The sequence below is a fragment of the Ustilaginoidea virens genome, chromosome 5 (assembly GCF_000687475.1).
Source record: "Ustilaginoidea virens chromosome 5, complete sequence".
Taxonomy (NCBI): Eukaryota; Fungi; Ascomycota; class Sordariomycetes; order Hypocreales; family Clavicipitaceae; genus Ustilaginoidea; species Ustilaginoidea virens.
In genome coordinates, this window is record NC_057320.1 from 352,637 (window position 1) to 377,785 (window position 25,149).

A 25,149-nucleotide genomic window follows, 5' to 3' on the forward strand; every position below is an offset into this window, starting at 1 on the left:
GATCTAATTGCGTCTCATCTGACCACTTATCCTACCCTCGTAGTACCCATGAAGTCCGCCTCCACTGTCAACTGGCAATATTGGGACGGGCCTTGGATTGTACATAGAATTGTACCGCATAAGCACCGCCTTGGGATCAGAGTCATTTTGGCACGGTGCTCGGTATGCCAATGTGAGATACTGTATCACTGTTGCATGAAGTTCTTGAGAATATCCTAGGGACGGGGAATGTGGAGGTAGCCAGGTGGGTGAATGCTGCTCTGCCTCTGTTAATATATTGACTATCCAATGACTACTATAAGGATATCTACCATGATAGATGCCTGCTATTGATAGATAGCCGGCGCGAGAGCCTTCACCGGCTTGCCAGCGTCCCGTTGGACGGAAAAAAGAGTCTCGGCAGGATTGTCATCGGTTGGATGAAGCTTCCCTCGCCTAAAATTGCCAGGGAGTCATGGACCAACACGCAAGGTTTGGGCCAAGCCAGCCGCAAGTTTTAACTAACCCAAGCGACGGGCCTCGTAGATGCTAGAAACATGTCTCATCCGATGCTGGCGCGTCACTTAATGAAATCACCTGTCCGACAGGCGGATGGAATTTCCGGCCCATCCTGCTTGCTGCAAGTTTCCATGGCGGCATCAACCCTGAAGTTGGTGTCGCCAGGACAAGCAGCTTTGGGGGGCCTCTGGGATCCGTGGGGAGTCAGACGGTGTCGTTTCAGAGCGCCAGATGAGCGAGATTACGCGGCAGAAGGCCTTGTCGAAAAATTCGGGAAACTTTTGTGCCTTGTGCCTTGTGCCTGTTGATGGGGAACCAAAACAACGGTCGAGGATGTTGTTGGCAACCCTCAGCCTCCTGAGTGCGCGAAGGCCCCGGAGAGGTCAAGGGACCCACCCACACTAGCTTTGAGGTAGTTGCCGCCTTGGCGTTCATATTAGTAAGCCAGGAAGCGAGGAAGACGAGCAGAAAGCTTAATCTAATCTTGGCCGCACAAACCCCCCAGTCATTTCGTTTTTTATAACTCTGTACTCCGTACTCCGTACAGAGCATTCGGGAGCAGGACCTCACTTGCTGATGGATCATGGCACGTTCTACTCCGTACGACTCTGCGGACCCGGGATCCCTAGCCAAGCCAAAAGCCAGACCCAGCCAGCAAGGTAGCAAGAGGTAAACCCCGGGCAGGCCATGTCCCTATCAAATGTCAAGCTTGAGTCAAGGCTCAATGCGCTCAGGGACCAGAGCATGCAAACCCTGCAAGCAAGGAGACGGGTACAGGTGCGGATCGAATCGAATCGAAAAAGCCAAGCGGCACGAGCCACGACGTGGCTGCTTCTTCTGTACTGCGACCGAGGACGTTCTTCGTAACTCTCCGGAGTACTTCGTACAGGTGTTATTTTCCGCTTTCCTCCTTCGTTTCTATCCGTTTTAATTTCCCCGCCTCCAGCTGAGCTGAGCTTCTTTCCTCCGACACCAGGTGGCGGGCAGGCATAGGAAAAAGGAATCCCCAGCCTCGGTGAAATGCCCGCATTGATCCTAGCAACCGGCATCACCCATGCGAGCACTCGGCCATGGGTGCCTGATGACAGTAAGAAAGGCCATTGGCTGGGTGTGAGTCAATCCCTCGACCATCCCGAATGTCATGTCTCGTTGCCACGAGTGCTTGGAAGGAGAACGGACCCTTTGCGTTGGGCGCGATGGAAGATAAGTCCGCTGCAGGGGAAGCAAACCAAGCAAGCAAAGGGGTCGCAATATCCGACATGGTCGATGGTCGGGGAGAAAGCCACCTGCTTTCAAAGTAATAATTAAAAGTAATAAAAAGAGAGAGAGAGAGAGATGGGGGAAACCAACGAAACCAGCGAAAAACCAACCGAACCGACCTTTTTTTTGTTGTGCCAATTGACAGCTCAATGGGACTCGGGATGCCCATTCTGACATGTCGGCCGGTTGGGTTTCATCTGGCGCCATGTTTTTCTCTGGCAGCATCAAAGCCCGGCAGTGCGTCGATTCCGGCCAGAGCCGCTGCAAGACGCCTGCAGCTCGACTAGGGGCCCCTGTGCGAGGCATGTCGATGGGAATTACGGGTGACAAGAGTACAACGATGTTACGCCTGCAGTGCGGCCGACGGAGGTCGGGGTTGCGGCTACCGAGTAGATGGAATGGCCCTGGCGGGCACGGACGAGGCACAGGGGCCAGACCGCTGTTAGCCAGGGTGGGTTCTGGTAGATGACGCGGATTGCAGGGTGGCCTTGGGGGTATCGGTGGTTGTTTTGCCTTGAATTGAAGGTACTGCGCCGAAAAGAGGTGGCGTTTCGAATTCAATTGAACAAGATGGGGACGACGAAGGCGACAGAGAGGGCCGGAGAAGAAAGACGGCGACAAGACGAGTCCGGGAGAATGAGCACGAGCATGGATGGAGGATGAAGACGGAAAGAAACGAAACAACAGCAGACTCGTGCAAAACCCAGACCGCAGGCCCCAGCAGAAGCCACTGGGCTTCGAGGTCCTTGCGCCCACATCGCAAAGTGGCGATCCAGGTTCCAGGTTCCAGGTTCCAGGCACAGGGGTAGCGGGCACGAGTCGACCGACCTCGCGAATGACACCGACCCAAGGCCTCGCTCGTATGAAAACGGCGGCAGGCCTCGTCCAATGTCTCTCGACCTTCTTCCATCCCTCGCTTCCACCCCCGTCCTGTCCTCTGTTGTCGACAACGTCTGCGGCTCGACCCTGAGACGATGGTCCCGTAAACCACCCATGTCGACGAAAGCTGCCGCGCCCCCGGGCGACGTCGCCGACCGCGGACACGGCGCCCTGGTCCTCTTCTGGACCACCGCGGCGGCGGGCACCGTCATCGTGGGCCTCCGCTTCCTCGGCCGCAAGATGCGCCGCCGGACCGGCCTGGACGACTGGATCATGCTCCTCACGCTGGTGCGTCTTGCCCCGTCCCCCGTCCCCCGTCCCTCCGTGCCCCGTTCTCCTCCCCCCAACCCCCGGCTGATCGATCCGCCATGGTTGGTGCAGGTGCTCTACATCGTCTGGGTGGCGCTCCTCAGCAAGGTCATCTCGTGCGGCGGCCTCGCCCACGCGGCCCGGCTGAGCGCCGCGCAAATGGCCCGCGCCGCGCAGTGGAGCTGGATGTCGCAGCCGTTTGTGGTCATGGGCTTCGCCACGGGAAAGGCCTCGGTGGGCGTGCTTCTGTGGCGCGTGGTCGGGTCGACGACCTTTTGGCGCAAGTGGGTGACGGTGTTTGCCGTCGCGTCGGCGTTTGCCCTGAGCGTCGTCGACGTCGTCCTCACGTTTGCGCAGTGCTCGCCCGTCGAGGCCCTGTGGAAGCAGGAGCTGCTGGCCGGGGAGACCGCGCGGTGCTGGGACCCGAGCATCCAGACCAACTTTGCCCTCGGGCTGTCTGGTAGGCAAGCGGCTGGCTTACAAGAGGATCCCTCTCCCCCTCTTTTCATTCCCCGATGCAACAGGCTGACGGAAGGCTAGCCTGGAACATCCTCACCGATCTGTACCTGGCCGTCCTGCCGGCCACCTTTCTCTACAGGCTCAACCTGACGTTTAGGAAGAAGCTCGGGCTGTGCGCCCTGCTGGGCCTGGGCGCCACGGCCGCCGTGTTTGCCGCCGTCAAGACCAGCTACCTATATCAGCTGTCTGCGCGATCCGACATTACCTGTATGCAAGCCTCCCCCCCCCCTCTCCTCCCCGGGGCTCCGTGCCGAACAATGGACAAAAAGTGACCCGGCTGCAAGGGGAAACGTACAACCTGTACGTCTGGTCCGGGCTGGAGCTCTTCGTCATCATCGTTTGCGGCAGCCTGCCGCCCATCAAGCCCGTGTGCGACTGGATGCTCGGCAGGCCCGTCAGCGCCGCCGTCGCCCGGTACGCCAGCAAGCAGTCGGCCAGCTCGCCCTCCCGCCCGACCATGGACGCCGACCGCGTCAGGGCGGCCGACGCCGACGTCGAGCTGCACCCCCGCCCTGGTCGCGGCCACGACGTCTCCCCACACTCGACGACGTATTCGTTACTCCCGGAGCAGCAGCACGGCTACAGCCCGCCTTAGGTCTCGACGACGGGGGGGTTCATTGTGCGTGTGTGCGTGTGTCTTGGCCTTGGCACGGTGGTTTTTGTTTTTATTTCTTTTTATTTTTTTTCTACTGCATTTCTTTTCTTTTTTTTCTTCTTTTTCTTTCTTTTTCTTTTTTTTTCTTTTTCTTTCTTTTTCTTTCTTTTTCTTTCTTTTGCTTCTTCTCTTCTTTTTCTCTTCTTTCCTCTTTGATCTTTTTTTTTGTTGCCTTTTTTTCTTTTTTTTTTTTTTTGTCATCTGTCTTTCTTTCTTGGCGGCGCATATACCAAGATGGGGCGGCGCAAGCAAGCACGGGGTCCGACGTTGATGCGGCGGCTGGGTTGTGGTTTGCATGAATGGCATGGTTGGTTGCCTTGGCCGAGGCATCGCTCGAGGCATGGCTTTGGGAATCCGAATCCTTTCTTTTGTACATGTCTGTGTCGACGACTCTCGAGTTAACCCGTGTTGCCGGCTTTCCTGGCTGTGATTGGAAGGCCTTGCTTGAAAATCGCTCTCTTGAAATGCCGAACCTCCCGATATCCTCGCACGCCCCCAGCGAACTTTATAACCTGGAACGCCTCCAAACCCTCTCCATGCCCTTTTCTACGCAGGCCCTACGGATTACTGAGCAAAGCCATCTGGTCTGGTCCGAGGACTGCCGCCTTGCAAAGAGGCAAAAGTATAAATTCCTCGTCACTAGCCATCCCCCAACCAACAAACGCCCTTGCCAACCCAAAAAAACCCAATCTTATGCCATACACATGCACGCATAGCATCCGCTTGCAAGCTCTCCTCCAACCTGGCCCTCACCATCCATCCATCCCATCGCCAAGCCGAGGGCAAACACAGCACAGCCCCCCCCCCCTTCCCCAACGTCGGCAGTCAACGCTCGCGCCCCTTTGGCGATAACCCCACCCCCCCCAGCTATGCAGCTCGCATCGTTGGCTCGCTCGCTCACGGCGGCGCTGCTGCTGCTGGCTCCGTCTGCGTTGGCTAACCCTCTCCAAGGCCGGGCGGCTGCTTGGCACGTTGCCGGGTGTCGCGGTGACGGCTACGGGCCAGGCGCGGAGGTATGCCGGGGCACGGGCGGCCTATGCGGCTGCAGCGGGAAGAGGTACAGCTGCAGAGGGGATCAGCTGTCCATGTTGTGCGACGCGATGGGCTGCACGTGCGCATTTGGCTGAGTGGTCGGTTTGGTTTGGTTGATGGGATGCGCCGATGCGCGCGGGGGTGAAAAGGATCACGCACGATGGCCGTCGTCGCACGTGCCTAGGGGGTAGGGTAGGCCATCAGGCCGGGAGTGCTGGAACCCTATTTAAGCCTTTATTTGATTTTCGCCTCGCACGGCCTTGGCGGGTTGAAAGAGCTTCTGGTCAGGGTTCACCCCTACATAGGAGAAGCAAGCGAGGAATTGTAAACATGGCCTCTGGCCACTGGCCACGTCCGCCTTGCAGTCCGTGAGATTTCAAGAAAGCCGTCGTGCACTTGGCACACTTGACTTTTTTGCAGGGTCTTCCTGTGCGAAAAACCACTTATTAAGCTGTCGGGCCTGTGAATACCTACCTGCCGGATGGGTGATGAAAGATGGCATCTAGAGATCGCTTGCAAGTACCGTACCGTACCGTACCAGTGTATCTGCCGGCGCCTCGTACAGAGTAAAGTGCCAATTCCCTCAAGCCATATCTATGCCCCGTTGTACGCGCAGCCTGCCGACTAGAGCGCGTCTGTCCCGAGCATTGACCCCCGGGAATGAAGTAGACGCAGATTTGCGAGTACCTCACTGTTGCCGTGGATATCGGTGGATTCGTACGTAATATCGGAGACGTCCGGCTGGAATGTAACCGAGGGAATAGAAGCCCTTTAGGCTACCCCTATTCCCACTATAAATAGCTGGTACAGCGAGTATCGGCCAGCCGGTGCTTGTTAATCATTATTCAAATATTACCGTATCTTCTGCACGCTTCCTGACACAAACCGTATACCTACGTCATTCTCACTGCCCTTGATCACCAAAACAGCTCAACGCCAAGCCAAAACAATGCAGATGGCATCATTACGACTGCTTACGGCAGCACTGTTGCTCGTGCCTTGTGCGTTGGCGAATCCGACCCAGGGCAGGGCTGTTGATCGGCGCATCACCAAGTGCAACACTCAAGCCTACGCGCCAATAGAGTACTGCACGAGCGTAAGCCAATGCACCTGCAGCGGGAGCAAGTACAGCTGTCTGAACGCAGACCTTGAGGGATTGTGTGTGGATTCGGGCTGCACCTGTAAATAAGCTGAGTGGATGGATGGATGGGCTGCCTTGTAATAAGTTGCGCCGAGGGCTTTGGTTGCTGCCCTGTTGTTTCGCCTTGCTCATGGAGAGACGCTCAGGTTCTGCTATAGCCGTGACTATGCAGTACATCACCCGTGGCCCCCAATGGACTGCCCGACTGCCTCTGCGAAAGAGTCTAGGTGATTCTGGTCCGAGAACACGTGGCAGGTTAGCGACAGCCACCCTCCAGATGACAGAATTAACTCGTAGCGTCAACCGCTAGTGTCCACCAGAACGAGAACGGCCTAGTAGTAAGCGGGGATTCCGCTCAGACGCAAAGTGGCCAGGTCCATCGTCTCGAAATGATTTGTTCGAAGCGGTTCCGTGCAATACGAGAGGCAGTCAATAGAAAGCTGCCAGAGGCTGATACTCGCCATCACTTCATTTACAATGACAACTTGCTGTGGATCATCTGCTCCCGCTTGCATGGAAGAAGCGAGCCACAACCTCTGCCTCTGCCTCTGCGCTCTCAAGATGGGCTGAAAGCCGTGGTGGCTTGCACGCCGAGTGCCATGACGCCTCCCACGAGAGACGCCAGCCACTTGACTTTTGGCTTTTGGCTTGCTGTCAAGGTCGTCTTATACCTTATACTGCGCGATGCGTACTGGCGGCCGGGAGTAGGCGTCGACGCACAACGACGTCCGTTGAACGACAAGCATGGACGGCTACCAGTCAAGTCCTGGATGTATCGGCAGGCAGCACGGGATCCGAGCATGAATCCCGCAACGCCGCCGCCTGGTGAGCGCCGTCAATGGGCCATCGACATCCTCTGTATTCTGACTCTGGCCGCAGACGGTGCGTGGCGCTGCCACCCCGTCCCGGGAATTGAACAAGACGGCGTGCGGTTTTATTCGCGCGCTGACACCCAGGAGCTGTGCCGACGCTGTGCCGGGTTGAGCCATCGCTTCAACGTCTCGAACGTGCAGGTAGCTCGTGGTTCGTGCACAAGTGACGGATGCCAGCTGCCAAGAGGCAGACTCCCATGCAGTCTCTGGGGTAGGAGCAGGATCGCACGTTTGCTGGCCGACACGTGACGCCGAGCAAGGCGACAGGAGATCGAGCATAGAAGTGGCAGGAGGAGCCTTGGCCTGCCCCGTCGAAACAGGGGCTGGAAATGCTTGCAGCGCGCCGCGTTCCTCCGACAAGTTCGGATCCAGTCAACAGAACGAGGAATAAGGAATCCATTCGCGCCGGCATAAGAGAAAATGTCGGGTCGAACAAAAGATAGTCCGGGGCGGAGAGACCGGGCAGGTACGTAGCCTAACGGGGGAAGGAGCGGGTGGGCAAGTCGGTTGGTCACGTGGGGTGGGTCAAGAGCTTGTGGGCCCTGGGGTAAGTCTGGGGTTCCACGTTTGTTTCCTGCTGCAACCAACCAGACTTGTCCAACGTTCCGTTTCTGGACCGACAAGCCGTGTTTGCAAACTACTGGATCACGGTTGGATTAATGAATGAATGCATCGACAACGCAGCCCGGTTCATCGTCTGCGCATCACCTGCCCCCTCGTCCACCAGCTGGGTCAGAGCCAGACAACAACAACACAAACCCCCGCCGACTTCCAATTTGCCCATCCGCTCATGGCCGTGCTGCCCAGCAGCGGCAGCCGTCGAGAGAGGCCGCCGACGCAGCTTTGCCATGCCAGCTGAGCCTGTCCTTGGCGTCGTCAAGTCCAGATCCATCTCGAGTTCACACGCGCCGCCAGACCACCCCGCCCCCAAACACCGAGCAAAACCTTTCCCGCCAACATAAGCATGCCGCCCCGGGTGCGCCGCAGAACCGCAGACCGCGCTATCAGCGGCCGTTGTTTCGGGCATTGGCTTGTTGGCTTCGACAACTTCGTAAAGCCAACAACGCCATTCGTTGCGGCCAAGCCGGTTCTCCAAGTTCCCTCGCCTCCCCAACGGACCCCACAGCGGGCTTCCTGTTTTCTTATCCAAAGGAAAGTTAGAGGAGGTAGGGGCCAGACTGGATACTATCGACAACGGCAACGGCAACGGCAACGTGTCTAGAAACGGATCAAGCATAAAGTACCGACGCCACCATGGTAGCGCGTGGACTAGCCCTACTCAAATGCCAACCACCTGGCGTCACGGCTTGGCCGCTTAGAAGAGGGGAGCAGTACAGTAACACTCCTTTGGGTGCCGAGTCGTACAGTATCTCCTTGAGGCAGTGGACACATGTCGTGCTTGGCCTTTCGCGGTCTAGGCGCGTGTGGTTCGGTTCGGCCTTGTATACTCTGGCCAGCGATCGCCGACCTCAGGATGCCGGTGGCGCTATACTCATAAAGAGGTTTTCCCTCTCATCCCATTTCACAATAGTCAATGCCCGCCAGCTTTCTGCTTTGCGGCGATAACAGAGGGAGGCTGCTATACGTTCTTTCTACAAGTCCTTCATTGCGACAAGTCCTTCCTTACTTTCCTTACACGTAGAGCTGCAACAAAGTCTATTGCTGGGTGAGTTGCTTCACACAATCCACCCGCTGCAAAGCCTTGACGTAGTGCCAAGCACCATTCGCTCACTAACAGGGTCTGCAAAGTTTCAATAGTCTTCACCAACATGAGGGCCCTTATTCGAACAACAGCCCTGGTTGGCTTGTACGCCGCCTTGGTCGCCTCGTCCCCTGCTAGGCAACCCTTGGAGCCGGACTCTGAGCACATCCTCGAGGAGCGCGCTACGTTAGAAGTCAACCTGCCCTCGGGCGGCACAATCACAGGATCCTCGTCGGGCAATGTCGAAAGCTTCAAGGGAATCCCTTTCGCCGACCCCCCCGTCGGCCCCTTGCGCCTGAAACCGCCCGTACGATTCTCCGGGACCTTTGGCAGGCGGGATGGGACCAGGACTGCCCCTGCCTGCCCGCAAATGCTTTTTCCCAAGGCCGCCCTGGACAAGCTCGGGCCCTTTGCCAGCGATGTGCTTCAGCTCCCCATGTTTGCCGCCCTCACCGGACAAGAAGACTGTCTCACGGTCTCGATCCAGCGCCCGGCGGGCACCAAGGCAGATGCCAAGCTTCCCGTTCTCTTCTGGATCTACGGCGGCGCCTTCCACTTTGGTGCTACGTCGACGTACGACGCCACGAGTCTGTTGAAAACCGCAGTGGGCCAGAACCAGCCGTTCATCTTCGTCGCCGTCAACTACCGCGTCGGCGGCTTCGGCTTCATGCCTGGCAAGGAGATCCTCGCCGACGGCAGCGCCAACCTGGGCCTGCTCGATCAGCGCATGGGGTTGGAGTGGGTCGCCGACAACATCGCGGCCTTTGGGGGCGACCCGTCCAAGGTGACGACCTGGGGGTTGTCGGCAGGGGCCATCTCCGTCTTCGACCAGCTCGTGCTCTTCGACGGCAACGCCACCTACAAGGGCAAGCCGCTGTTTCGCGGCGCCATCATGAACTCGGGGACCATAGCCCCCGCAGACCCCGTCGACTGCCCCAAGGGCCAGGCCGTCTACAACCAGGTGGTCCAGGCCGCGAACTGCTCGGGCGCCGCCGACACGCTCGCGTGCCTGCGCCAGCGCGACTACAAGACGTTCCTCGCCGCCGCCAACTCGGTCCCGGGCATGTTCTCGTACCAGTCGGTCGCGCTCTCGTACCTGCCCCGACCGGACGGCAGGGTCCTCACCGACAGCCCCGACAAGCTCCTCCAGTCGGGGCGGTACCACGCCGTGCCCATGATTGTGGGCGACCAGGAGGACGAGGGCACCATGTTCGCCCTCGGCACCAGGAACCTCACCACGGCCGAGCGGGCCGTCGACTACCTCTCCAAGTTCTACTTCCCGAGCGCCACCAAGGCCCAGCTCGCGCAGTTCGTCAGCTTCTACAACCCGGCCGTCCTGCAGGGCAGCCCCTTCCGGACCGGCTTCTTCAACGACTGGTACCCCGGCTTCAAGCGCATGGCCGCCGTGCTCGGCGACCTCAGCTTCACCCTGTCGCGCCGCGTCGCCCTCGGCCTCGCCACGCAGGCCAACCCCTCGGTGCCCGTGTGGTCGTACCTCTCGTCCTACCTGTACGGCACGCCCGTCCTCGGCACCTTCCACGTCTCGGACCTGCTGCAGGTCTTTTTCGGGACCGTCGACAACAACGCCATGCGGAGCTGCCGCACCTACTACTTTAACTTTTTGCACAACCAGGACCCGAACAAGGGGGTGGGCGGGTACGCGAACTGGCCCAGGTGGCAGGATGCCAAGAAGCTCATGTGGTTCCGGTGGCCGTTTGCCAACGACTACGTGGAGGACAATTTCCGGAGCCAGGCGGCGGACTTTATAGCGCAGAACAGGGACAGCTTGCGCGTGTAGCAGCATACGCCCCGACGGGAAACGAACTCGAACTCTGAATGGGAATGGAGGACCTTGTTTTTTTAAACCAACCTGCTGCACGGCCGTCCTTTTGAGGTCCGGGAGCTCCCTGCTCCGCTCCCGGCATCCGGAGTCCGGAATCCGGCTCCGGTGCCCGCGCGTGTCCGCCGTGACTGACGCCTCGCCGCAGCTGCGTGGCAGGCGATGCGAATGAATGCCTGCTGCCGCGTGGCGCGGCGAGGCGAGGAGGCTCCCGTGATGTGGACTTTGGGGGCACGCCGTGCGGTAGGGAGAACGCAGCCAACGGTGGGAGCAGAGCAGGCATGCGAAAGCAGAAGGATGGCGTGGATGGATGGGCGCAGCGCAGCGACGACGGGATTGGAGCAGACGTGTAATGAGCTGCAAAATGAGGATGGACCAGGGAGATATTCATGCAGTAGCAGCACCGCTGCGATAGAATTAGAGGGGGGCAGAGGTGTAATAGCAACACGGTGATGATGGGTCAGAGAGACAGACGTGCAAGGCGGCAATGGAATAGACAGACGTGCACGACGACGATGGAATAGAAATAGAGTCTCAAGTCACGGCAGCACGACGGTGGAAGTGCAGACACCGCGCATGGAACTACAAGCCAAGACAAGACGCAGCCGCATCCCCCCTACAGGAACTTGTTCTCCACCAGCCACTGCCTCAGCGCCCCCTCGTCCCGCTGCCTGTAGGCCGCCCTCGCGCGGATCCTGTCCTTGACCGTCTCGAGCGTGCGGTCGAAGCTCTTGGTGTCCCGGCCGCGGAAGAAGCCCTCGACGTCGTCCAGCTCGGCGCGGGTGGTGAAGCCGCCCAGGCTGACGCGCACGAAGCGGTCCACCACGATCGGGTTGCCCAGCTTGGCCACGCACGCGTCCCAGCGGCTCTTGAGGAAGGCCCACTGGGCGCGGCGGCCGGCCGGGGTGGCGGCCAGCCCCGCGCCGAGGACGTGCATGTCGGCGGGGCCGACGGCGTCGCTGGGCGGCGCGGCGTTGAAGTTGAAGGCGACGACGGCGGCGAGGGCGGGCTCGCGCTCGGCGGCGGCGAGGGCGCCGAGGCAGAGGAGCTTGCCGTCGACCGAGGTGGTGGTGAACCACTCCTTCTTGAGGATGGCGACGGCGCGGGCCGTGTCGGCTCTGACGGCGGCGCGCCAGATGGGCAGGCGGAGCGAGGGGGGGAGGGGGCTGGCGCGGGGGTCGCGGGCCCAGGCGTTGAAGCGGGCGACGGCCTCGTCGGTGACTCTGGCCGGGGCGTTAGAAAAGGTTGCGTGCGTGCTGGACGGGGGGGGGGGGGGGTGATAAAGAAAGGAGGCAAAAAGTAAAGACGAGTGGTAAAATAAAAATAAAAATAAAAATAAAAGAGGAGAGAGAGAGAAAAGAGAAAACAGAGACGGAAAGACGCGACGGAAGATACGTACTCGGCGTGCCCGGCAGCCACGGCGGCGGCGATGACGGCCTTGCGCAGCATCGTGTCCAGGTAGCCCTCGTTGTCGGCCGCTTCCCAGCCCACCTCGCCGACCTTGTCACGGATGAGCTGCAGCACAAACCTGTCCAGGCCCTTGCTGATGTCGTCGTCCTCGGCAAAGACGGACCTGACAGAGGCGACCGAGTCGAGCACCTGGTTCCACACCAGGGGGTGCGTCTCCTCCTTGCCGAAGCCCTGCAGAAAGGTGAGCAGGGCGGCCGTGGTGCTGTCCCCGGCAAAGGCCAGGTCGGCCGTGGAGCCGACAATGGAGATCTTGTCCTCGGCGGTCAGCCTGCCCAGCTGGGTGCTGAGCTTGGCCAGGCGGGCGGGCGGGTAGTTGACGCGGTAGAAGCCGGTGGCGCCGCTGTTGAGCTTGTAGAAGCCGTCGTCGACGTCGCGGATCGTCTGCTCCCTGCGCTCCAGGGACGCGACGCCGCCGCCGCCGCCGCCGCCGCCCCTTTGGCCCTCGAGGCCGAGCGGGACCCACCAGAGGGTGGTGTCGTCGGCGGGCTCGACGTCGCCGGTGGACAGGAAGCGCGACTGGCGGACGGAGATGCGGCCGGGGCCGTCCTCGGTCACGGTGACGACGGGGTGGCCGACCTTGGCGATCCAGGGGCCCATGAGGGCGGCGACGTCCCTGCCGGAAGCCTCGGCGAGGGCGGCCCACAGGGCGTCGGTCTTGGCGTTGCCGTAGGCGTGGGCCTTGAGGTAGCTGGAGACGCCGCGGAGGAAGGTGTCGACGCCGAGGTGGCTGGCCAGCATGCGGATGGCGGAGCAGCCCTTGAGGTAGCTGATGGAGTCGAAGATCTGGTTGACGTCGAGGGCGTCGCGCACGGGCACGTGGATGGGGTGGCTGGCGCGGATGCCGTCGAGGCGGAAGGCGGCCTCCATGCCCTCGTTGGCGAACTGCGCCCAGACCTGCCAGTCCGGGTGCAGGTGGTCGACGGCGTGCCAGCCGACCCAGGTGGCGAAGCCCTCGTTGAGCCACAGCTCGTCCCACCAGTCCATGGTGACGAGGTTGCCGAACCACTGGTGCGCCAGCTCGTGGGCGACGACGTAGGCGACGGCGTTCCTGAAGCGCGCGTCGGACGTCTCGTCGTCAAAGAGCACCTGCGTGGTGCGGTACGTGACCAGGCCCCAGTTCTCCATGGCCCCGTGCGTGAACTCGTGCACGGCCAGCAGGTCCGCCTTGGGCAGCGGGTAGTCGATGCCGAAGATGTCGGAGAAGAAGTCGATGAACTTGGGCGCGTGCTCCAGGGCCCACCGGCCCTGCTCCTTGAGCCCGCGCGTCGTGTAGACGCGCACGGGGAGCTGCCGGCCGCCGTCGTAGCGGCGCTCCGTCAGCCGCTCGACGTACTCGAAGTCGCCGACGGCCCAGGCGAGCAGGTAGGTGCTCATGACGGGGGACGTCTCGAACGAGACCAGCCGCCACCCGTCCCTGGTCGGCCTGGACGCCCGGACGGGCATGTTGCTGAGGGCCACCTGGTCGGCGGGGACCTCAATCTCAAAGTCGAACGTGGCCTTGAGGTTGGGCTCGTCGAAGCAGGGGAACGCGCGGCGGGCGTCGCAGGACTCGAACTGCGTGCTGAGCATGTAGTGCCACTCGTCGTCGCGGGGGACCGAGGGCGACGCGGGCGCGGCGGGCTTGTACTTGGAGCGGTAGAACCCGGCCATGTCGTTGTTCAGGACGCCCTCAAAGCCGACGACGACCGAGGCCCTTGCCGGGGCGGCGAGCTCCTGGCCAAAGACAATGGTGGCGCGCTGGGCGCGCGGGTCGTAGCTGACGTTTGTGGACTCGACAGCCTGGGAGGGAGCCTCGGGGCGGTCCGCAACAACAACCTTGGCATGTCTGATCTTGATGTCGAGCGTGTTGATGACGAGTTCCTTGGTGGGCCGGACGATTTCCGCGTCGATGCTGCTCAGGGCAGTCAGCAGAGGGAAGCAGCCGAGGGAGGCATGGGGCGGGGGGGAAGATCGGGAGCCGGGTGGGAAGCGTTACGTTACGGTGCCTTGATATGTCCAATTCTTGAAGTCGAGGTCTCGGAGGGAGAGGTTGTAGTGGACAGGCTTGATATTGTCAGGGAGAATCTCGCGGTCCGTCATCCTTTTGGGATTTCTTGCCCTTGCGTGGGCAGAGCAGAATCGAGAGGGGAGGTAGTAGAGGAAACGGTCGAAGAGTTGGCCTGAGCCAGGAATTGACGTTGACGTTGACGTTGGCGTTGGCGTTGGCGTTGTTGAGGCGAGGAAGCAAAAGGTTGGGCAAGCTGCTCGTCCCAGGTTCCAAGTCTCTGCCGAGTCAATCCCAGCAGACGCGGCAGCGGCAGCGACAGCGGCAGCGGCAACGGCAACGGCAGCGGCAACGGCAACGGCAACCCCACGAAGCGGTCAGCTGGAAAAACTTTTCCCCAATATCTCGCTCTGGTCAGCATGTCCCGTGCGACCAGAGACACGAGCACTGGAAAGCCGGGTGCATTTCGTCCGACGTGTTGGAGCCTCGCCTCGCCGCGGTGGGACGAGGGACCTTTGAAGCGGGCGGGGTGGGTGCAGGCGGGGGTGCCGCAGGTGCTGGCGGGGTGCTGGGGTCCAATGAGGCAGCTGGAAGCCGGCAAAGCGGGGCGGACGGGCAGCTGACAAGCCGAGTTCCGGCCCGTCGACTTTCCGCCTTTTCCCTGCCCATCACGGTGACGGTGATGGTGATGGTGACGATGGACGGTTGGTGCTGGCGGCTTCGGCTAGAGACGCTTCACAGGCGCGCTGGCCTGGAAAAATGCCGACTTCGGGTAATGAGCAGTGCCCATCGAAAAGAGTGCTTGCGGTTGAATACGTAAATACCTGCCCCGGACTGCACCGCACCGCACCGCACTGCACGCATGCATGCATGCATGCCAGACAGCCATGACGCAACCCAGAGTCGATTCTCGCCCGCGGCAACCCATGCCCGACTCGCCAGCACCCAGTGCACAACAAGAAAACGCTTTCGTATACCCCATCCCCGTCGCTGAACGCCCTGTTTCAAAAAAAAAGGAAGGAAGAGAAGCGGGCCAAGGGAAGCAGAAAGAAAAAAACAGGCCGCAAACCGTGAGCCGCAAGTGTGAGCCCCAAGTGTGAACCCGCCGGGAAAGACGACATCCCGTCCCCAGACTTGCATCCGGACAACAACAAAATCCCCCCCCCCCCCCCCCCCGATGACAATATCCACGCCGGGGCTCTCATTCCTGCTCCACCTTGGCGCTCACGGCGTCCCACCACACCCCGTGCGCGCTCCGGTCCACGCTCCCCACCTTGTCCAGCAGGTCGGCTATCCCCCTGACGCGGTCCACAAACTCCGACAGCCCCAGGCTCGCCAGCCTCTCGCCCGCCGCGTTGGCCGCCCTGACCTTGTCGCTCGCCGACCCCGGCGCCAGCCTCGCCAGGATGTTGCCCCTCAGCCTGGCCAGCAGCAGCCTCAGCACCGGCTCGCGCGGCTCCGCGCCCTGCCGCCCCATCTCCCGGCCCGCCTTGAGCACCTTGGCCACCAGCGCGCGCAGGTGGCCCCGCGTCGCCGCCGGCATCGAGCGCCCCGCCTCCAGGGCCGCCATGGTGCCCTGCAGGGTGGCCTCGGCCGAGGCGTGGTCGGCCTCGAGCACGGCCATGATGCGGTTGGCCTCGGTCTTCCACGGCGACCGCACGTCCCGCTTGAGCAGGTTCTTGCACTGCAGGAGCACGGCGCCCGCGGTGACGATGCGCTGCACCGTCGCCGACACGTCGGCCACGCGCTGGCCGTCGAGCCGCAGCATCTCGGGGATGTGCTCCGCCCGCACCGGCGTCGGCTGCGTGAAGACGTCGACGAGCATCTGGGCGTAGAAGCGCGCCGCCGTGGGCTGCGGCGACGCGTGTGTCGGCCTGCCGTGGCCGACGCCCTCCGGGTCGCGCTTCTGCGCCTCGGCCGTGACCTTGGCCCGGGCGGAGCGCCAGGCGGCCTCGGCGGCGGCCAGGCCCATCCCCCCTCGCGCAACGTCCGCGTCGAACCGCTTGGCTTCGTACTGCGCCGCCGACTCGATCAGCCGCGGCGCCGCCGTCTTCAGCAGGTAGTTGATGTAGTCGCACATCATGACGTCGATGAAGCCGTTGAGCGCCTCGACGCGGTCAATCAGGTCCTGGCCCCCGAGCTTGTTCTGCACCAGGTCCCTGACCTCGTCGTCCCGGAACGGCGCGCAGAGCTTCGGCAGCAGCGAGCCCATGGCCGAGAAGAACTTTTCGTACGAGAAGCTGCCCACCCGGAACTGCTTCTCGGCCATCTCCGGGTCCAGCATCTCGCCAATCAGGTTGTGCATGGAGTTGCCGGGCTTGAGCAGCCGCCGCAGCTTGTCCCGGATGTACCCGACCATGAGCATAAAGTAGCCAAAGTTGGCCGCCGTGTCGCTCCTGGCCACGGCGGCCCGCATCTTTGCGTACACCGGTCGCGCCAGGGCGGCCTTGTGCTCGACATACTCGGGCGCCGGGATCTGGTACTCCCTATTGATGGCCAGCTCGTGCACCACCACCCGGTTGTCGGGCAGCAAGCCGTTCAGCACCCCCGCCTTGGGCGTCGCCGCATCATCCGGCCGCTTCCTGTCGCCTCCGCCCGGCGGCGTCGCCGGCGGAGTCATCATGAGCGTGTGGGACTCGGCCGACACGAGGCTGGTGGCCGTGGCGGCAGCGTCGTCGTCGCCGTCGCCGCCGCCGCACGCAGAACTTTCGGCCACCACCCGCGGCTTCGTGTCCCCGGATTTCTTCTTGGACCGGCGAGACCGTCTCGCCTCGCTGACTGCCTTGAAGATGAGTCTTTTCCCCCTCTCGGCGCCGGCCAGCTTCTTGATTCGCACCACCAGCATGAGCTGGCTGTCTTGGATGCTCTGGCGGTACAGGGCAGCCGCGGCATCGTCTGTCGCGTCCTTGACCGTGTGGAAAATGGCGTCGAGCTCCACAAACTGCATCAGCATCACCTCGATCAGGGCGTCCGAGTCCCTCGACTTCCAGGCGATGAAGGCGTTGTAAAAGACGGCGTACGATTCGGGCAGCGCGTCCCTCAGCGCGGGGGGGCAGGTGTACCGGTTCGACGCCGTCAGCCGCGCCAGTATGTTCTCGAAGCAGACGAGCAGGTCCTTTGCTTTGCCGACCAGGTCCCGGAGCTGCGGGTTTGCCAGATCCGCGATGGGCAATCGATGGGCCCCCAGAGCGTCGCCCGCCCCGGCCTCTGCCTCGTCCCTCTCGTCATGCTTGTTGCTCAGCACCTGGTTGGGGTGGCCGAGGATGAGGAAAGCGCTCAGGAACGTGCGGACGGCAGCCATCTCCGCCACCGACGCAGGGTCGCCTTCTCGCAAGCCGCAGATCCTCAGGAGCCTCGCCGTGACGACGAGGACATCCTCTTGCGCCAGCAGTTGCACGACCGTGTCAAACAATGTGTCTCTGATGCCGTCCACAGACAGACCCAGGGCGTTGAACGTGAGCGTAACCAACCTCCGAGTGCGTCCGCGCCACCAGCCTTGGATGCGTGCGGCAGCAGCGTCCTCGGTCAAGCTGGGTTTCGTGGCCTCCTCCTCCTCCTGCTCCTGCTCCTCCTCCCCCCCCCCTTCCTTGGTCTGCGACGGCGCGTCGTCGCCCGTCCTCCTGGCTGCTGCGACGCTCTGGCCGCGAGAGCGTTTCGTCGCGTTTTTACTGAGCAGCTCCTCCCTCCTCCTCTCCGCCTCGGCCATGCGCTCCTCGATCTGGGCACGCATCTTGGCGATTTCCTGCTCTCTTCTCTCCTTGGTGAGCTCGGCCACCAGTTTTGCCTTTCGAACCTCCTCGGCGCAAGTCGCCACAATCTCGGCGAGGTTGCGCTCCCTGGCTTGCTGCGCGGCCAGGGCGCGCTCTTCCGACGCCGTCGGGCCACGCGGCGCCGCCTTGGCCAGGGCAGCGCGGAGCCGCACTTTTTCGGCGTGAGCCGCCCTGTCGGCAAGGCGAGCGCGGCGGTCCTCCAGGAAGGACGCCCGTCGAAGATGCTGCGCGACGTACTTGCTCTGGCCGTTGTCGGCGGCATTGCGCGCACTGGCGTGCTGGACGGAAGAGCAGCGCGAATGCGCCGAGGAGAAGGAATTGCGCCGCGACGAAGCAGCAGAGCTCTGACGACGGGCCTGCGACGGTCGGTAGAAGCGAGCAGCGACCCGCGGAGGCGGCGCGTATATCCTGTGATGCTGCTCGTTCAGCACGTCGTCATCGGGCGGTGGCAGAGCGAGATCAAGATCCATGTTGGTCGCATCGTCCGAGGAAACAGAGGCGTCCGATTCTTGGATGGTGCGGGTCGGGTCTGTAAGATGGGGAGATGGAGGACGCATCATGACTCTCTCCGTCTCTCTCGCATGCACAGTGCTGTGCAGTGCGGAAGACAGCGGGCGGAGGTCGGGCTTGGGGAGAAGTAAATCAGTCGAGCGGGCATTCGCAACCAGGGGAGATGAGACAGGTTGCGGGCGACGGCCGTCAGCGTAGCGTGAAGGCGGCGACGACGAGTCAGAAGCGGCGGGCGGGTAGGCGACGACGCACGGAGCAACAAAGGGGAGAAATTTTTGATCAACGATCAACAGGGTTACCGCTGGTAGACCTGTAACCAGGAGAAAGATGCACGACTTTCAATAGGGCATCAAATATGGGTATCGTAGTCTCGTGGTGGCTTCGTGGCTTCTGTGTAGGTTTGAGAAACAAGCGGGCTGCGGCGGCGGCTGCGGCTGCGGCGGCGAATGCTTCGTCTGATGGCGGCCAAAAAAAAAAAAAAAAAAATTCCGAATCAACCAAAAAAATCTTCCTACCTGGCATGCGAAAGGCGATCCATCAGCTCGCACACTGACGCCCAATTCTGTTCCAGAGTAGTGCTGCCGAGTAGAAATGATGCAGCAACAGCTGTTGACGGAACGAAAAGGAAGCAACAAACACCACCCAGACTTGGAGAACGGCAACTGGCCCACCACCCCCCCCTCTTTAGCATGCGAACGCAAATGGGCACGGTTTCGGCGCCGCTCGCGGAAAACTTAACACGAAGTCAAAAATACGCACGGCGGCGAGGCGAGTCTCATTCGTCGGGGCGCGCAGGGGGGGGGGGCCAACGGGAATCGGCGGCGACCAGATTGACGGTTGCGGCGGGTGGCGGGATTTGGGGGGGGGGGCGACTTTGGACTTGGACGCACCCAGTTGACCAGACAAGACAAGTCTGTGCTGGTTTCGGTGCGCGCCTGTTGATTCGTGATTCGATCGGGTCAGCCGCTGCAGCGGAGGGGAAGGGGGGGTTTTCGCCGCGTAAAAGTAAGGATTCTGTGGGATGGGTCGGTCAAGACTCGACGACTGGATGGTCGGATGGGCCAGAGGGGGGGCTGACAGACATGGAGGAAGCTGCGAGGAAGCTGCGAGGCGTGATTGGTGGGCAGCGAGGGGGGCAGGGAGGGGGGCTGCTCCAGCCGGCCGTCATCTGATGACCAAGTCGATGCCGAAACCACTACTCCGTACTCCGTACCCAAGTGTCAGCATATGAACTCGACTATCGAGTACGGAGTGTCGAGTTACTTTCCAAGCTTGCCATGCTTTCCATTGCAGACGTACCGACAACCCCCGTGGATCCCTTTTCTTGCCAAATCGCATCGCACCCGTCCTCCGTACTCGACAGTGTCAACACTGCGTTCTGCCGACGTCAGTCTGCCCGTCCTCCAGAACGTCTCTAGAAGCTTCCGGTTTCGCAAAAGCGGGGCACCTTCCACCTTCCACATGGCACCATCCCAATAAGTCACACTGGCACTGGCCCTGGCACTGGCCCTGGCTGACTGCCCAACGCCAGTCTGGTGGGGTCTGGTCAATACATACGTACTCCGTACTCCGTCACCTGATACATACCTACTCATCAGCACGTCCCCTGGTCGGTTTTGATTCCTTGCTAGTTTGTTTCCCTGATCCGCACCATCATCAACGCATCAACACAACTTTTGCCGTCAACGGTAGCAGCATGTCGAAAATCATATTCTCAAGTCTACGAAGAATCCCCAACTTCCCACAGCGCGGTGGCAGAGCCACTCGGCATAATTTGCCCCTGGCTACAGAATCCGAGCCGATTTAGTCATCCCCCGTCCCGTCATTAAACCATCCGGTCTATTTTTGCTGGCCACGCTTCAGAATGAATACAACCCAAAGCCCAAACCGAATCTTCTCATCCCCCCCCCCTCCCATCCAAGGCACCCCAAACGCCGTTCCCATAGCCTCGGCTGTATTTACGCCGGGATGCGTGTGCTCCAAATGTTACTTCATCCTATCCACAATGCCCTCCCATGGAAAAAAAAAAGGCCGTGTGTGACCTGCCGGGGGAACCAAAACGCACACAAGACGACAGAGCACTCCAATAAGGACAAGGCAGAATTTTCGTTTTTGCGTGGTGAATCACCCGTCACCACTTGCCCGTGGCGGCGGCAGCCGTTGCCATCTCTCCCTGCATCTGCTGCACCTGCTGCACCTGGTGGGTGCTCTCGATTCCGGTTGTTCGATTGCCTTGCAATGCCCGACCGAGAGAGAGAGCCCATATCCCCGTTGCAACTAGTGCCGCACTTGTTTCAGGCTGCCGCTCCGCGCTCGCGCAGCAACGGTGTTGGATGCCTTGTCCTGCACCCTGCTCAGCCATTCCAACACTGTCTCGTAACAGAGCACGTATTGGCGAAGTGTTTGCACCATGCTCAGTCGCTGCTCTCTGAATTCCTGCACCGTCTTTTGTATCAGGTCAACGTCACCGCTGTGTAGCCAGCTGGTGTCAATCTCCGACGACTCCCACGTCTGAAAATTATGTCCACCCTGACCCCTATCGAAAAAGCCTGGAGACGCATGACCCCGGTGCGTCGTAGGGGAAACGGGCTCGTCCATCATCGATACATCCCCGTCCTTGTCTCGACATCTTGACGAGGCTACATTGGCCCGTCGTTGACGCTTCAGCATGTCGATGACGCTGTCGACTGTGCAAAAGGCCCCCGTCCTTCCGCAACCAGCGGAGCAGTGCACAAGCATCGGCCGCGAGTTGCCATCTTGTTCTGGCTCGTCGTACCAGGTAGCCGGAACGACCGAGTCCGTCATCGGCGCCTTGCAGCCAACAATGGCCGACGTCTCAACCGGCATCGCAGCCCGCTGCATCACGTTGGCCAACTCCACCAGGGCTAGCAGGTGACCAGGCTGAGCGGGGGTTCCAAAGTCTGGCCACGCCGAAAAATGTAGGTGAGTAATCTCTCGCATGGGAGCAAACGGATGCGCCGCATGGGACAGAGCAAACTTTCGAATCGTCACGTGCGGCGTGTCTTTGCCGCCGGGCTCCGGAGTAGCTTGGGGCACACACTGGAAACTGCTTGTCGTGTTTGCTCTTCTACGCCCGCTCTCGGTAGAAGTCGCGGATGGCGGGGAAAAGTTCGATTGCGATCGGTGCTTGTCAAGGTCCAGAGAGGCCTTCTTTTCCGACAATGCCTTCAACTTGAGTGGACCAAAATCCCTTCCTTTCCAGTAAGGGTGGCACTTGAGCTGCCCGCCTTCGCTCTCGGCAGTCAACATGACGATAACACGTACGTCTTGCTCCCAAATGACTGACCAAAAGTCCTGATGAAGCAAGCAGTTTTAGCAGGTTCGGCTCGAGTCTCAAGGCACGGCCCCGACAGCGGACATGGTCTGCAAAAGCATGACTTACCTCAAACGTGGCCGGCAACGGACCCTGGGAGGCGATATATCGCTTGTTGCTCCTCGACGCGGATAGGTGGCTGGCGTTGACATAGTCGCATGACTTGTTGCCAGCCTCCCGCAGACGAACTCGCGCGTGTTCAAAGGGCAAAATGTCCTTGTACCGGTTCTTGGTTCCCATCTCGACACCTGAGAGCTGAAACTTGCATTCCTGTTTCAGCTTGGGATTAAAGGCGGCGTAAGCAGCGCGCATGCGTGACTGCTCATCCAGCTCAATGTTCAGAAACTTTTTGGAAACTTTCCTTCCGTGATCAGCTTCTGATGATGCCTCGCGCATCCACTTGGGGATCAGAGGGGATTGCAGGTCCCGTGGCCGTGCGACGTCATACTGGCCCACACCATCCGCAAGATCAATGTTCTGCCTAATGTTTGCAAAGAAGGGATTATCATCATTTTGCAAAGTCGGGAGGCCAACACCGCCAATGACGGCGGCGAGGCTTCCTGCGTTCTTCGACGACTTGGGGCTTTGCGATGCACATGGCTGTGAGCCGATCCGTTTGTCAACAATATCGGGGAACGTTGCGCTGATCATTGTGAATCCTCCGCGAATAATGGCCGTTTTGCCAGCGTAGCCTTCGTTGGTAAACTTCTTCACCATATTCTGAGCCGTTACAGCATCACGCTTGTCAGAAGCATGTGCATCGTAGACAATGATCCATTCCATCTCACGCCACTTGGAGAATCGCTCCGAGGCCGAGCTGCTTTGAAAGGTTTGTTGTAATTTCTGGATGTTGTACGTGGCGCGCTTCAACAAGGTCGTCGGGATGCACAGGTTGAGGGCGCCTCGGATGCGAGATTGCGCAAAGCTCGAGGATGATCGAATATCGAGCAGCAGTAACTTTTCCAAGCCCACCGTTTCCATCAAGTCCTTTAACCGTTCTCCCGCCATCATGACCGGTGCAGGCTGCTCCAGCTTCGAAGGCAAAGTCACCGCACGAGTGACATCACTGAGTTGAGCAGACGGAGGCTCCACTTTGGGCAAGCTTAGGGAAAGTCGAGATTCGTTGACCAGCTCTCGTGACAGGTGAGCACCTTGCATAGAGCTGTCAATCTGTTTCGGAGATTCGAATGGCAGCATGCCTGTGATTTGGTTGGGCCGCAGAGACGATTCCGAGTTGCGTTTCGAGTCAGACGAGACATGCGCAGAGTCATGAAGGCTGTCCTGATCAATTTCACCTTTGTTGGTCGACCGGCCCTTGACGCTGATCGACATGGTAAGCGAGGCATCAGAGCCGGAGTCGCTCGTAAATGTGTGCCATCTCGGCGGTCTAGGTCGTCCGGGGGCAGGATGCGAGGACGGTGGTGCAGCTTGAGACCTGCCTCTATTGAAATCGGCAGCCTTCTTGAAGGCTTCAAATTCGGCATTCGGGTCCAAAGTGACGGGCTTGGGAAGAGCAGCGGCAAATGATTTGACGGAAGAGCTCGGGCTCCAGTTGTGGTTCGCCAGTCCAGACGAGTCTCTGGGATCACTGCCAGTTTCAACGACAAGCCCGAAGTAGTTGGGGCTGGGTGCCCGGTTATTCTCTGCGTTGATGGGCGGTGACAACATGGGCGGGATATCTTGTCCGACAGAGTGGGGGGCTCTGGGCGATGTTGCGGGTGAAGTTGTTGACTTGTTGACCCTGTAGGGACGGGACCCGTACGAATGGGTGTGGTGATATGGGCTGGATGCGACGGGGGAGACGCGCGACTGAGCCTTCATGTTGTACTGCAACGGCGATCTTGCGCCGTGTTTAGGGTCAGGCATGGAATGGAAATCTAGGATTGTTTCGTTTCGCCTGAGCAGACGGCATGCACCCGTCTGGAGCGCGGAAAAACCGAGATTCCAGGTCGGATGGCGAACTATGAAGTCATGGCTGATTGCGCGTGAAGGGATTTTTCGAGTGGCGTCAGCGGGTGGTTGGAGGGTGGCAATGCACAAGAGGGGAGCAACGGCGTTGGCTCGAGGCAAGGAGGAAGAGGACGGTGCCTTTGATCGACCGAGCACGAGGCTGAATGGGGGACAAGGAAGGAAGGAAGGAAGGACGAAGGACGAAGGACAAAGGACGAAAGAAGAATGAAAAAATGAAGAATGAAGAATGTCGAGGTTGGCTGGGCTAATGTCCCATGCGCAGCCAGTCAGTCAAATACCCCCCCAAGGTAAAAAGTGGGAGTGGCGGTAAAGGTCTTGACAGAAAACGTGTACGGAGTACGGAGTACGGAGTAGGACCCTGACTGGGGTACCTACCTTAGGTACCTAACCTACCTCCTACCTCCTAAACAGATGACAAGAGGCAGGACCAGGACCAGGACCAGGACCAGGACCAGGACCAGGAGAGGGAAGGTGCCAGGTGTGGGTGGGCTGGGTGACGCATCGAACCACCCTGTGGCGTCTTAGCGCGGCGACAAGCTCAAGGAGTCCACATGCAGGAGTCAGGACTGTAGAGGCGTCGGGCGGGACGGCGCTACGAAACCACTCGGGACCCACGAAAGAGCCTCCTGTGCCTCCTGTCTCCGTTTGGATGGGGAAAGCCCGTCAGTCCATGGCAATCCAGAATGTGGGCGACTTAGCCGCACGAATCACGCACGAATCAATCAATGCGATCCTCCCATCAACAGGACATCGGAGCAAGCGAGAAGGAACATTGAAGGAGACTTGTCTGGTGGCTTGAGCCTGGCAGGAACGAGGGCAAGTTGGGAGCCTCAAGGCCAGGCTCAACCGGTTGGACAATTGACTTGCTCCAGTCTCTCCAGTCTGGTCTGGTCTGGTCTGGTCCCTTTGACGGCCCCAGGCCTTGACTCAACTGTTGGCGACCCCGAAAAGAAACGGCAAGCCAAAAAGGGGAAAATCACCGATAGACCAGTGACGCAGTGGTTGGTTAGTCATCTCGAACTGGCGAACTGTTGGGCAAGGTCGAGACTTTGGCACCTTGGGTTCGGTACGGAGCACCTACCTAATGTAAATACCTACATATGTGCTGGCGCTTGGGTGAAACGAAACCACCGAGAGGTTCATCTCGTCCTTTTCTCGGCGTAACCTGTTCCAAATTCATCACGACAAAACACGAGTCAAAAGAAGAGGCAAAGGCTGCCCACTGCGGAACCCCCCAATGCTGGTGATGCGCGCGCTTTTGGACGACAGCTAGCTATGCCATGGGTGTTCGAGACCAGTCGGCATCTGCAAAGTAATCAGTGCTTCCAGAGCTTACGGAACGTCACCTCGTCTTCTGCGGGGACCAGCTTAGAAACTGGACATGACTGCGTCCTTGTAGCACG

At 60.2% G+C, this 25,149-nt stretch overlaps 6 protein-coding genes across 6 annotated transcripts; 3 read left to right on the forward strand and 3 right to left on the reverse strand.

The window, feature by feature from the left end:
* Positions 1-2,646: 2,646 nt before the first annotated feature.
* UV8b_06106 (uncharacterized protein) lies at positions 2,647-4,060 on the forward strand (the record flags this gene model as incomplete). The annotated part of the gene is made up of 3 exons (XM_043143603.1): positions 2,647-3,406; positions 3,487-3,672; positions 3,750-4,060. The coding sequence occupies 3 exons, from the start codon at positions 2,647-2,649 to the stop codon at positions 4,058-4,060; spliced, it is 1,257 nt and encodes a 418-aa protein (XP_042999538.1).
* A 2,622-nt stretch (positions 4,061-6,682) lies between these two features.
* On the forward strand, positions 6,683-8,127 carry UV8b_06107 (uncharacterized protein; the record flags this gene model as incomplete). Its single annotated transcript, XM_043143604.1, has 2 exons — positions 6,683-7,175; positions 7,757-8,127. 2 exons carry the CDS (start codon positions 6,683-6,685, stop codon positions 8,125-8,127), a joined length of 864 nt encoding a protein of 287 aa, XP_042999539.1.
* Positions 8,128-8,934: 807 nt separating this feature from the next.
* UV8b_06108 (uncharacterized protein) lies at positions 8,935-10,665 on the forward strand (the record flags this gene model as incomplete). The annotated part of the gene is made up of 1 exon (XM_043143605.1): positions 8,935-10,665. One exon carries the CDS (start codon positions 8,935-8,937, stop codon positions 10,663-10,665), a length of 1,731 nt encoding a protein of 576 aa, XP_042999540.1.
* A 658-nt stretch (positions 10,666-11,323) lies between these two features.
* On the reverse strand, positions 11,324-14,256 carry UV8b_06109 (uncharacterized protein; the record flags this gene model as incomplete). The annotated part of the gene is made up of 3 exons (XM_043143606.1): positions 11,324-11,930; positions 12,107-14,068; positions 14,153-14,256. The coding sequence occupies 3 exons, from the start codon at positions 14,254-14,256 to the stop codon at positions 11,324-11,326; spliced, it is 2,673 nt and encodes an 890-aa protein (XP_042999541.1).
* A 1,106-nt stretch (positions 14,257-15,362) lies between these two features.
* UV8b_06110 (uncharacterized protein) lies at positions 15,363-18,488 on the reverse strand (the record flags this gene model as incomplete). The annotated part of the gene is made up of 1 exon (XM_043143607.1): positions 15,363-18,488. One exon carries the CDS (start codon positions 18,486-18,488, stop codon positions 15,363-15,365), a length of 3,126 nt encoding a protein of 1,041 aa, XP_042999542.1.
* A 2,230-nt stretch (positions 18,489-20,718) lies between these two features.
* UV8b_06111 (uncharacterized protein) lies at positions 20,719-23,641 on the reverse strand (the record flags this gene model as incomplete). The annotated part of the gene is made up of 2 exons (XM_043143608.1): positions 20,719-21,756; positions 21,845-23,641. 2 exons carry the CDS (start codon positions 23,639-23,641, stop codon positions 20,719-20,721), a joined length of 2,835 nt encoding a protein of 944 aa, XP_042999543.1.
* Between the last annotated feature and the right edge of the window lie 1,508 nt (positions 23,642-25,149).